Source organism: Chionomys nivalis, chromosome 17 (assembly GCF_950005125.1).
Source record: "Chionomys nivalis chromosome 17, mChiNiv1.1, whole genome shotgun sequence".
In the NCBI taxonomy this organism is placed as follows: domain Eukaryota; kingdom Metazoa; phylum Chordata; class Mammalia; order Rodentia; family Cricetidae; genus Chionomys; species Chionomys nivalis.
The window spans coordinates 7,159,838-7,172,610 of record NC_080102.1 but is presented as its reverse complement, the minus strand read 5'-3'; the positions used below and the strand labels follow the sequence as shown (position 1 = coordinate 7,172,610).

The 12,773-nt window shown below is 43.7% G+C and overlaps 1 protein-coding gene across 6 annotated transcripts in view; it reads right to left on the bottom strand.

Annotated features, from left to right (window-relative positions):
• The window catches only part of Oxr1 (oxidation resistance 1), a 348,145-nt gene that overhangs the window by 55,138 nt on the left and 280,234 nt on the right, over window positions 1–12,773 (bottom strand). For 2 of the 6 annotated variants that reach the window (XM_057791397.1, XM_057791399.1), the window contains exon 1: window positions 2,602–2,879. The exons of 3 other annotated variants lie outside the window; for them this stretch is intronic. In XM_057791397.1, coding sequence (XP_057647380.1) covers window positions 2,602–2,809 — 208 coding nt within the window. In that variant the 5' untranslated portion in view covers window positions 2,810–2,879. Of the gene's footprint in view, window positions 1–2,601; window positions 2,890–12,773 lie in introns of those variants that run through there. One more of the 6 variants, XM_057791400.1, reaches the window with a different exon arrangement.

Here is a 12,773-nt window from a genome sequence, read left to right as displayed (position 1 = left end):
AGTGGTCCTCAACCTCAGGGCTGCAACCCCACAAGGGTTGAACAACTATTGGAAAACACAGACATTTACATGATGATTCACAACAGTAGCAAAATTAGAGTTGTGAAGTAACAACGCAATTCTATAGTTGGGGTCAGCACACCATGGGGAACTGTATTGGAGGGTCACAGCATCAGGAAGGCGGAGAACCACCCGTGTAGGCCGTTGTCCTAACCCCAACAAGAACAGTGTCTAAGGAGGGAGCAGGTTTTAAAGTGTGGATTAAACTATGTTGCTTCTGTAATTTTTGTTGAGAACAATGTGGTGGCGTCCTTACTGTGCCTCAACTGTGCTTAAACTGCCATCTTCCTGAGGAGCTTTAACTCAAAAGCCAGAAGCTGACGAATGGGAAGGGAGCTGCCCTGAGAGGAGTCAAGGCGACAGAACTCGGCAGCCTGATACATGGGCTGTTTGCAGAAAGTGGAAAATTAAACTGCGCGGCCTAAGTTTTCTCTGGTCTCTCTCTAAACTGTCCATGAACATTACCCTTAGAAACCTGAAATGATAAGGAGCAAGATCTCCAACAACAGAGAGGGCTCCTGGCTGCAGACACCTATAGGAATGTCAGTGTCTGTAGGTAGAACACAGGCATGGGAAATTCTGGCTGTAAGAAACAACCTATCTCAAAGAACAGCAGAACCTAAAGGACACAGATGCAAGAATGACTCTGGCCCAAAACCAGTTGCAAGGTCTAAGGAATAAAACTCTCATTAGAAACAAAGACTGCCCAGAAATCTTAAAAGTAGTTTGTTGCACACAAACCTATGCACGCTGCTTCTCAGAATCAGGAAAATGTAGGGAGCTACATGTATGCTGGTCAGGTGTTCCACCTAGAAGCTGTGTCTACAGCAACCACTCACTGTAAGGCAGAGGGTAACCAAACCTTTGGTGGGACACTTATTTCTGTCTTCAGAACTCTGTATCATAACTTCAGAGACATGCCCCATTTTGAACATGCTATTTCCTAGCTTTCTCGTCCATCAATGTCACAAGTTTTGCTTCCAAATGGTAAGACTCGATAGAACTGAGAACCTGAGATTATTTAATCCAACCTCATTCACAAACAAGGAAACACAGTCCTAAAAAAAAGAATCTGATAACTTGTCTATGTTCTTTGAGAAATTATTGCTAGGATCAATCAACACACCCACTCACGCTGGTCACACTGCCATGGCATCTCAAGGACTCTTTACATTGTGAGATTTGGGGCAGCATAAACCTTAAAAAGAATGAACAACGTATTCATAAACAGTTTCAACAGAAGAGACGTTTGGATAGCTTCTGACACTGTAATTCTGAAGAAAAACGTCAGACCCAGTGGGGCTCAATGTATGTTCAGGAAGGAAGGATCTGTATGAGTGTGTGTGTATCTCTGAGATATTAATCATGTTGCTTTCTCCTTGGTAACCCCACATGTTATATCATCATACATTCAGGGGCTGATCAATAGCAACCAACTGTCTTCAAATAGGAGACTGAGTTTCATTTTTAAAAACTAACTTTACTCAGACATTTCAAGTACTGTTCACCCCTGGTCTCAACTTTATAGGGATTCTTAATCCAGCCAGTTAACTTGACAAAATTACAGCCTCCCCAACCTTTAAAGTTTTCTCTAATTTCAAAAACAGAAAGACAGGGGTTCTAATGAAGAGACAAAGCAAGGAAAGATGTATTTAAAGGGACATGCTGAAACTAGATTTCGAAAGTCCAGTTTCTTTAAATTCCATAGCCACAAGACAGTGAGTGATGGACACTCCTTCCTTCAAGGTTCAAAATGCATAGTACTGCAGGGTTATGGATCAATTCTACGTGCTTTGTGCTTTTCTCTACTGTTGAAACGGAAGTGCTCCTATGCACACGCTTCAAGCACGTATAAACATGAAGACAAAACTATGAATGGCTGATCCTACAGAAAGCCAATAACGCTGAGAAAACAACCATATGCATTAAATCAAAATACTGATGCAGCATTTCCACTTCTTAAGGATGAGTAACATGCCATTGTAAGATCTTTAAAGAGTAGCCTACAGCCGCTGCCATGGAGGCAGAGAAGGAACACAAAGTTCAGTGCAAGTAAGTGAGAAAAGTTTCCAGGTTGGGCCTCAAGAAAACACACGGTGCACACAAAACTCACTTAAGTTCCCAGATGAGGGAAGCGCTTTCGATTACAAAGTACCATTTGTTTTGCATTGGTTTGGATTTTTTTTTTTTTTTTTTTTTAAGTTAGGAAATGGGTCCTCGCAGCTGGCATGCACCAAGTAAAGGGAGTGTGGCCAAAGCCAGGGCCGAGCAGAGACACGGCGTTCTGGAAGTCTAACTCCGCGGACGTCACAACTGGTTGGAGGAGGCAAGGGAGAGAAGGAAGGATCCCACACGGAACCGGGACAAGTCGGTGGCGCCCGTCCCGCGTGGGGGGAGACCAGGAGAGGCCACCACGCAGCCGCTGCGAGTCTTCAGGCGGCTCGCACACCTGCCCGCGCCCCCTCGGCGCGACGCCGCCTCCCGGTCCCCGTCCCCGTCCGCGCGCGGGGAGGCGAGGAGCCGAAGGGACGGGGGACTCACCGGGTCCCTCGGGGCTGACCGGCGAGGGCGGCCGGTGCTCGGCGGGCCCGCAGCCGGGGTCGCCCGGAGCCGGTTCCCTCAGGTAGTCCTCGAAGCGCACCTGCCGAGCTTCGCCGCCGCCTCCGCCGCCGCCGAGACCCCACAGGCGGCTGGCCGTGCCCCGCAGCAGCCGGCCGCTCTTGCCGGTGAACGTGGTCAGGTAGTCCATGCCGCCGCCCGTCGCCACGGTTCTCTGAGGGCCGCGGCCGCCGCGCGACAGCGCCCGCCCAGCCTGCCGAGCCGGGGGCGGCGGCTCCGCGCCTGCAGGCGAGCGGCGCGGGCCGGGCCTCCTCGGGTCCGGGGCGGACCATTGGGCCGCTCGTCGGGGGAGCCTGCGAGCTCCGAGGGACGGGAAAGTGCTGCTTCGCGTTCCCGCGCTCTGGTCCGGGCAGAGCTTCACTTTTAAAAGTTTTAGTCGTCGTCTTCGATGGATCCAAGATTGGAAACGCCTAGACCTTTAAGTCTCCCGCGCCGGTGCTCGCCGCCCTCCCCCACCGTCCCGCCGCGGTGGAGCAGCCCGCTCCCCCCTCCTGCCCCGCCCCGCCCCGTCCCGGAGTCAGCCGGACTTTCAGGACCGCCGAGGAAGGGAGGACCCTTAGCCTCCTGCCCGAGGGCAGCGTGGGGCCCAGAGGCCGCCTGGACGCTCGGCTCGGCTAGACTTCAGGGGAGTTCTAGGGACCTGCAAAGTTTTTACTAAGTTGTCCGTGTGCGTGTGATTAAAACTAGCAAAGTTTTTGCTAGTGGTGTTGGAAACGTGTGTGTGTGTGTGTGTGTGTGTAAACCACGTAAATACTTGCCCCTTTAAAAGAAAATTTAATGACAAAGTGATGGCTACTTTAAAAGTTAAGATCGCAGTGGCCATGTGGTAAAGTTCGCCGGGAGTTTATGAACTTTTGCTGAATTGACTTTGTAGGAATCCAGCGCAGTGATGGCTCCGAAGAGCAGATCTGCCTTTTTAGATGGAAAACAGGGACTGGAGAAAGAACGGTTGCTTTGACACACACTTACTACTTACTTACTACTCGGTTTTGTTTCCTGTGAGATCAAGCTATTCTTTTCATGTCTGTTAGCTTCGTTAGTTTTCCCACAAATTAAACAAGCCCTCTTTTGCCAGTATAGGGATAAATTGTGAATTGCTTAGGACGTTAACCGGCTAAAGACTCTATGAATAATGGAGTCCAGAAAATGGGGGAACTTACTTTGCCCGGTTTTAACCCCATCTGAAGCCGCTGCCCTCTGATCGATGTTTGAAATTTGTTGACTCATCTTACTTTCCATGCCAGCACCATTATCAGTTTAAATTTCTCACTTGATTGGATAAACTTTAGGATCCCAACATCGGCATCAACTTTACACCTGGTTTAAAATTATAGAATGTGTGGACAGTGCCCCCACAGTGCCTGATTTACAGTGCTCATGAGGAAGAGGCCAAGGAAATTGCATTCTCAGCAGGGAGTCTTAAACTCCAAAGTGTTGCTTGGCTTAAAAATTCTCCAGCCTTCCTTCTGTATCTTTTTTTATTTAAAAGTTTTTTTTTTTCATTTTACATACCAACCACAGTTACCCGTCCCTCCTCTCCTGTTGCTCCTGCCCAACCCCCTATCCAATGCCCCCATCCACTCCTCAGAAAGGGTAAGGCTTCACACAGGGAGTTAGCAATGTCTGGTCAAGTTGAGGCAGGACCAAGCCCCTCCTCCAGTATCAAGGCTAAGTAAAATATCCCTCCATAGGGAATGGGCTCCAGAAAGCAAGTTCATGCACTAAGGATAAATTCTGGTCCCATTGCCAGTGACCCTACAGACTTCTCAATGCCAGAAAACTGTCACCTACATTCAGAGGGCCTAGTGGGTTTTCCAGCTGTCAGTGCAGAGTCAGAGAGCTTCCACTAGTTCAGGTCAGCTGTCTCTGTGGGTTTGATCTTGACCCCTTTGCTCATACAATTCCTCCTCCCTCTCTTCCACTGGACTCCAGGAGCTCTGCCCAGTGTTTAGCTATAGATCTCTGCATCTGCTTCCATCCTTACTGGACTTAGAGTGGTTATCGATCCCACTGCTGGGGAAGGCCAGTTCAGGCCCCCTCTCCACTACTGCTTAGAGCCTTAGCTGGGGGCATCCTTGGGAATTCCTGGGAATTTCCCTAGCACCAGGTTTCTTCCTAACCCTCTAATGACTCCTATCAAGACATTTCTTGCCCTCCTTTTCCTCAATGTCCCTTCCCTAACTCAACCATCCAGTTCCCTCATTCTCCTGCCCCTCCCCTTCTGCCCTCCCTTCCTCCCAATCTACTCAGGAGATCTTCTCTTATTCCCCTTCCCAGGGGCATCTATGTCTGTGTCTCTCTTAGGTTTCCCCTGTCACCTAGCTTCTCAGGGGTTGTGGACTATAACCTGGTTATCCTTTTCTTCACGTCTAATGTTCACTTATGAATGAGAACATGACACGTTTGTCTTTCTGGGTCTGGGTTAGCCTCACTCAGGATGTCGCTTTCCAGTATCTCTTAAGGACCTCTTGGTTAGGCCATGTAATCAACAATGTTCGTCATCCCCCCAAACTCAGCTGTTCAAGTCCTAATCCCCACATGTTGGTTTATGGAGGCAATTAAGTCACGAGGATGAAATCCTCTTGAACGGGACCAGTACCCTGGTAAGATCAACCTCAGTGAGCTCTCTGATCTACTGCAATATAAGGATCCACAGCTAAAGGAGTCTGTAACTAGGAAAGGGCACCGCCAACAAAAGCTACCCTTGCTTGGCACCCTGATTTTAGATCTCTAGACTCTATGAAATAGTTTTGTTATTCATAAGCTACCCAAGAAAGGTACTTCCTTTTAACACCCCGACGGAGAACAGAGGTTTTAGTTTGTCTCATTTATATCTGAGGATTACATTTCAATAGAAGCCATCACTAGGTTACTGCCACTGAGTTCTTCTGAGTCTCAGTATGCAAGCCAGGTTTGATGAGCACAGGCCTGCATTCTGGCAACAGTAGAGGACAAAGAAGATGAAAAGTTCAAAGCCAACTTGGCCATTTTACCAAGACCTTGTGTGAAAATAAAATTTAGGGGAGTGGGATAGAGAAGGAGAGGAGGGGGGAAAGAGGGTGCTTCAAAAATATTTTTAAAGAAAAATCTTGATTCTTGATAAACAAATTATTTTTCTAAGGTATGTCTTTTATTGTCTTACTAAATTGATTTGCTTTGTGATTACCATGAACAAATAGTGTTTGAGTTCTTACTACCCAGGTAAACTTGTGCTTTTACATCCACACAGTAGGAATCTGCATTCTACCGTTTCAAATGCAATTTTATACGATGTTAATCCCCCACCCCCACTTTTTCTGCATCTGTATGAGAGAAGGCGAGGCGAGGGCTGCTGGACACACGGTATACCTCACTGACCGAATACAAATTTGATTTAAAGTCCATTAGACCCTCATATTTCCTGTAAGTCAACCTCCTGTTCTATGTTCTTCGTGTGTTGTCTCAGCTGTCACTGCTCCAGTGAAGTGCCAAATTTATCACTCAAAAATGTCACCTTGCCTTCTACATGCCCCAGAAAACCATAGGCCATCAAATACAAGTGCTCGCTTTCCTTCTTTTCGTCCTCTTACCTTCCCGTATGAGTTCCTTTCCATACCGTGACTCAGAAAGAGGTCCTTATCCTGTCCCGACCTCCCCCTAAAATCTACTTTTGATCTTGGTCTGCGTGTTCTGTGACATGCCAAACTGTGAGTCTTCCAATTACACTTTCCCTCTGGCACCTCCTTAGCTCTTACCCTAGGTCAGCGCATAAATCTTTGTTGTCAAAAAAAAAAAAAAAAACAAAAACAAAAAAACAATTTTCCTTGCATACCTTACTCACTTGTAGATTACCTTTTACCTCATTTTTAATGTCTGCTTGCTAGTGTATAACTTCCATATCATAAAATCCACCCCTTCAAAGTGGACAGATTGAGGAAATATCATGAACAACTTTGTCTTTAAACATTCCATCATGTGAAAACAAGCCTAACGGGTAGACCCTCCCCATTCTACCCACTGCCCTCAGCCAGCACTAACACACTACCTGTCTATGGACCTGCTTTAATAAGCATCCCATGTAAAGAAATCGTGGCCTATGGACTTCAGATCCAGCTGTTTCACCTCATGCATCAGCCCCAGACCATTTTCATCTGCAGGCATATCTGTACATCCCATAATGCGTCCCTGGACAGAGACCACATTTGGACATTGGGGTTTTTCTGATTCGATGATTATTAACAATGTTGTCACCATCTGTGCATCTAAGTTTGTTTTCTGACATATTTCACTTGGCTAAATTCAAAAGAATATTAAAATTACAGTTTTTGATCTACATGTCGAAATGTTCCATATTAAACTTCCAATAGCTTTCTTTGCAGTAATAGGATAATTTATCCTCAGTTTCAGATGACAATTCAAGCTGATCCAAGGTGACAATTTAAAAAGAAGAAGAATGTAAAAAAGAACAAAGCTCAAGGTCTTGTATTGCTCAATTTCAAAACATAAAAGTTACAAAGTGTATATTGGCATAAAGTCAGACATAGATCAATAGTATAGAATCAAGCACTAAGAAATAAAGTTTTAATGGTATTGGTTTTCAACAGGGATGCCAAGGACATTTAATTGGTGTGTGTGTGGGGGGGGGGGGATGCTGTCTGCAATAAACAGTTCCGAAATGATTGGTAGCCACATACCAAAGAAAGAGCTTAGATTCCTCCCTCATAACAAACACACATGTTAACTCAACATGGCTCAAAGAAACAACTGTAAGAGCTAAAGCCATCGAACTCTAAGGGGAACATGGGAGGTGCAGAAAGTCTTCATAGTCTCGGGTTTGACAAGACTTAGACGTGACAGCAGAAGCTTCACATAACCTAAGAAAAGCCCCTTGCTTCATGTCGTGAGATGCAGTTAGCTGCCAATAAATAGTAGTTTCTTCTATTAGAATAATGGAGCCAAAAGGAAAACCTTTAATAGCATTTTGGTGACATTGAGTGGAAACTGCTGATTCTGTAGACAGCAGATGTGTGAGGATGGAGTGGTTCTTCCTGCAGAGGGCATTTGGGCAGAATCTCTCTCATTTTTAAAGCATCTACACTTGAATTCCACAGGCACACTTCTTAGGATAGACCCTACTTATGTCTGAAGTGACAGTTTCCTGTAGCCGTTGAAAACTCTTTAAATGGCAATGAGCAAATAAATAAGATGTTTATGTATTTAAAAATTAAAAAAAAAACGTTTGTTCTTGCTGGACACATGAGCATGTACCTCTAACACCAACACTCAGGAAACTGAGGCAGGAGGATTGCTGAGGCTAGCCTGGGCTACATAGTACTTACTCAAAGGGAAGAAAAGATTTCTTGGTATGGTTAGTAAAAATGTCCTTGAGGGGGAAATGTGTGTGTGTGTGTGTGTGTGTGTGTGTATATATATATATATATATATATATATATATATATATATTTGAGGAGGAAAGTAAGGTTCAGAATACCTCCGATGTAGCCAGGCAGTGGTGGCACATGCCTTTAATCCCAGCACTCGGGAGGCAGAGGCCAGCCTGGTCTACAAGAGCTAGTTTCAGGACAGGAACCAAAAAGCTACGGAGAAACCCTGTCTCAAAATATCAAAAAAAAAAAAAAAAAGAATACCTCTGATGTATGTTTCCATTTTTGAAAATGGAACAAAGTATATGAATCCACATATAAAGTTTTGCTAGCATATGTAAGAAAATAGTAGTTAGCCCTAGCCCTGGGGGTTCAAGACTGTAATCTTAGCTACTTGTGAGGCTTGGGCAGAAAGGTGCAAAGTTAAAAGTCTGTCTTACAGAATGAATTGAAAGCCAAATTGGACCATTGTTGGAACTATGACTCAATACACACACACACAAACACAGAGCAGGGGTGAAGAAACAGACAAACAGAGATAGGGAAGGAGAAAGAGAGAAAAAAGGAAAGGGAGAAATAGACACACACAGAGAGGAGGAGAGAGAGAAACAGACACACATGGAAGAGAGAGAGACAAAGAGAAAGCGAAGGAGCGAGGGAGAGACATACATGTATGTAAAGGAATGTGGATATGGCTAAATGGTACAGTGATTGTGCAATGTAGGAGGCCCTCGGTTCAACCCCTGTATCTCGTTGCTTTCTTTTTTTTTTTTTGGTTTTTCGAGACAGGGTTTCTCTGTGGCTTTGGAGCCTGTCCTGGAACTAGCTCTTGTAGACCAGGCTGGTCTCGAACTCACAGAGATCCGCCTACCTCTGCCTCCCAAGTGCTGGGATTAAAGGCGTGCGCCACCACCGCCCGGCTCTCGTTGCTTTCTGACAGGAGTAACTTACGTTACATGGAGAGACTGAACTTTCATTGCTGTACAGTATGAATGCATAGCTCATTAGAATGTTTTTGTAATTTAAAAATATTCCAAGGAGTCCATTCTGTCTTCTCGGAAGTTGTGAGATGATGCAATATTAAATAAACTACTATTACTCGGCTCTGGTTAAAATAATATTTCAGATAAAAAGCTGTATGTCTTAAACACCAGTTCTTACTGCACGGGTGCAGAACATCCTTTCTCTCCAGGTGAGAGATCTTCCTATCAGTTCAGGTCACTGGAACATCGTATATACGTGGCCCGGCTCAGCCTCATTATTAAGAACACGGGCCCCAAGGCCTGCCGCAGGTTCTGTCGTTCCCACTGCTAGTGAGTGGTGTAATGGGAAGCAACTGACTGAACCTCCCAGTCCTGTGGCCTGAGAAGATTTAACAAGAAAGGAGGGGGCATGGGTGGGGAGATAGCTCCGTGGTGAAGTGTGTGCTGTGTCAGCATGAAGAACTCAGTTCAGTCGTCACCATCCATGTAAAGGGCTGGCCACAGTGACACACACATTTAATCCCAGTGCTTTCATTGACAGATCCCCAAGGGGCTTGCTAGACAGCAAGTTTAACCTAACTGAGGAGTTCAAGGTGCAAGTGAGAGACCCTGTCTTTAAATAAAAATAGTGTGCAGCTCCTAAGGAAAAACTCCCACCCTATTATACATGTGTGAACATGCACGCACACACACACACACACACATGCACAAACACACACACACGCACGCACACACACACACACATGCCTTCCATGTGCCTAGATGACTGCCTGAACTATATTAGTACCTTAGAATGTGAGTTCTTTTATAACTTTTATTATAACAATTATTATCTTGCTCATTGCAAGAAATAATTGTATGGGAAGGTAATACAGAGTCTGGGGAGATGTCTCAGCAGTTAACAAAGCTTACTTCTCTTCTAGAGGACCCAAATTTGGCTTCCAGAGCCCACACTGGTCATCTCACAACCACCCTTAACTCCAGTTCCAGTTAATTCAACGCCCCCTTCTGGCCTCCAAGGGCACCTACGTACATGTGGCATATAACACACACACATACACACACACATATATAAATAGAAACAAAATCTTTTTTTAAAAAAAGAAATGAATACAGAAGACATTATGTTGGTATTCTGTGGATCCAATTTAAAAATAATTCTGATACACATGTAAAATTTCCAATTAGGAAAAAGTTGTGGAAATGTAATACATGTTTTCATCAATCAGACAGTAAGTTTTACCCTCTTACTATAAGTCTCAAACACAATCACAATATTTTATTTTTAGGAAAGGAGTAGTACTCTGCCTTTTCCTTAGTGATGTCTTGTCTCACTGAAATAATTTTTTCACAGCTTTTTAAAAGAAAAGGGAAATATATACACATGATAAAACAAAAGTACAAGGAATATAAAAATCTATATAGTGGTAATTTTTCACCTCTTTGCAAAATAAAGGCTCCGTGGTTTCTTTTGTAGTGCACACATGTTTATGTGCACTGTTGTGAGCATGTATGCATATAGATATACGTATTCTTTCATTTTGAAGCACAAATGGAAGTTTATTGTATCCATTGTTGGTGTGAGAGGTCCTTCTGTCTCCATGTTGCTTTTATTGGTTAGTGAATAAAGAACTGCTTTGAGCCAATGGCAGGGAAGAACAGAACTAGGCAGGGAAAGCGAGGCTGTAGCTGAGAGGAAGAATGGCGGAGTCAGAGAAAAGTCACGGAGCCGCCAGAGACAGACATACTGAAACTTTTCTGGTAGGCCACAACCTTGGGTTGATATACAGATTAATGGAAATGGGTTAAATTAAGATGTAAGAGCCAATGAGAAACCAGAGCTAATTGGCCAAGCAGTGATTTAAATAATACAGTTTCTGTGTGATTATTTTGGGTCTAAGATAGCTGGGCTGCCAGGAAGAGCAAGTGGCCCTCTCTGCCAACACATTGTTTTACTTAAATTTATTTATATCAAACCCTTTTTATACTAAAGCATGCTAGAGCAAGTTCACTGTTAACCTAGTTTTGGAATTGGATTTATTGTAATCTATTGAACAAAGCTGTTTTGTGAGTTCCAAGAGTATTCAACTCCATGGCATTTATTTACCAAAAGATGGTGTGAAAAACTTGAGGAAAGCACTTTGCTCATTGGTTGGAGCTGTGTGCGTGCATGGACTGACATTATTAGCTAATTAAAGAACAGTTCCTTTAGATCCTACAATTTAAGGAAAGTCTCCCCTGACACCCTTCCTCTGAGAATGCATTGTTCTTTTGATTCTGAAAATAATTGCAGTATCTATTGCTTAAATTAAGACGAGTCACTAACCTCCCTTTAAACGTGAAAGCTTCAAGTAGTCCCTTTTTGTTTTTTACAGATGTCTGTGGATCAAATCCTGTGTCTCTAGTTAATGTTAGCAAACACTTTACTACTGAGCCAAATCCCTTAGCCTACCAAGTAAGAGACAATTTTTGCTGAAAGTAGAAACTTGATAAAAGAAAAAAAAAAAAGAAAACTGGAAAAATCGCCCTGATTTTATTATTATACCCAAAAGTGATACATTCAATCATTTAAAAACAACCAGAACTATATTTCCAAAATATATCTGTTTGTGCTTTTCAAATTGTCCTACTGGGTTATTTACTATTAAGGAGACTCTTGTCCAGTTGGAAAGTGTGCTGTGGCTGATGAAGTCCTGGTTACTATTGTCTCTGTGAGCCTTCCCAGCTCCCACCCAGATCAGTCAGTCCCATTTTGCCAAGCTCCCCCAGTTCTTACCTTTTTGTAAATCTGACATCATGTGACTTTTCTATTAATAATTCTTTCCTGGCATTCTTCCTGGCTCATTGCAACTGTTAGAGATAGATTCACCACTGTGTGCATTACTTTTGTCAAAATACTTTCTAATGCCAACAAAATTACTGGATCTTGGAGAGCTGGGATTTTACGTGAAAGCAGAACATCTAGACCGTTTTCTCAAACTGAAGTACCTGAGCGGTGGGCATCTGATGACAAATCTTTACACAAAATGGTAAAATGCAATCCATAACCTGATTAAAAGGCTAGCCACATCAATAAACAGCGATAAACACCTGGATCCTCAAGAAGTCAGACTATGTTAGAGCATCTACCTGGCAACTATTATGGCATAGAAATGTCAGCACCCCATTTCTGATGGGAAAAGCAGAAACAGCAACAGACTTAATGAACCCAACACTAAACAAAGATGTTTCAAAAGTGTTAAGAAACAGGGAAAGCATCTCTTGCACAATCAGTACATCAAGATCTGACAGTTAGCCTACAGCCTAACTTGGCACAGGGCCAGACTCTGGCTACCCAGGACTTTAACTGTTCTTTTCTTGTTCTAACAACTTCCCCCCTTTGTGTGAAATTCAAAGCCTTAGTGCCTCTCTGTCCACAAAAAGGTCAAATCAGAAGTGTTTCAAATCAGGAGTGTTCCAGGGTGTCAGAGTACCAGACAGGAAGATGTTAACATATTCAGCTATGATTACAACACTAAAACCTTCATATGATCTTTCAGTAGAGGAGGGATGGACCCAACAGCATTGCCCTGTGTTTATAATCATCGTCATCCCTACTATACATCAAGTATATTTTTTCCTTTAATTCTGAATATAAAAAGTTAGTTCCCACACTTCTCAGAAAACCACTTCCATGTCAGTGCAGCAAAATGGGGACCTAGCCATACCATCATTAAGAATTATAATTAAAACCCAGGTCACAATAATT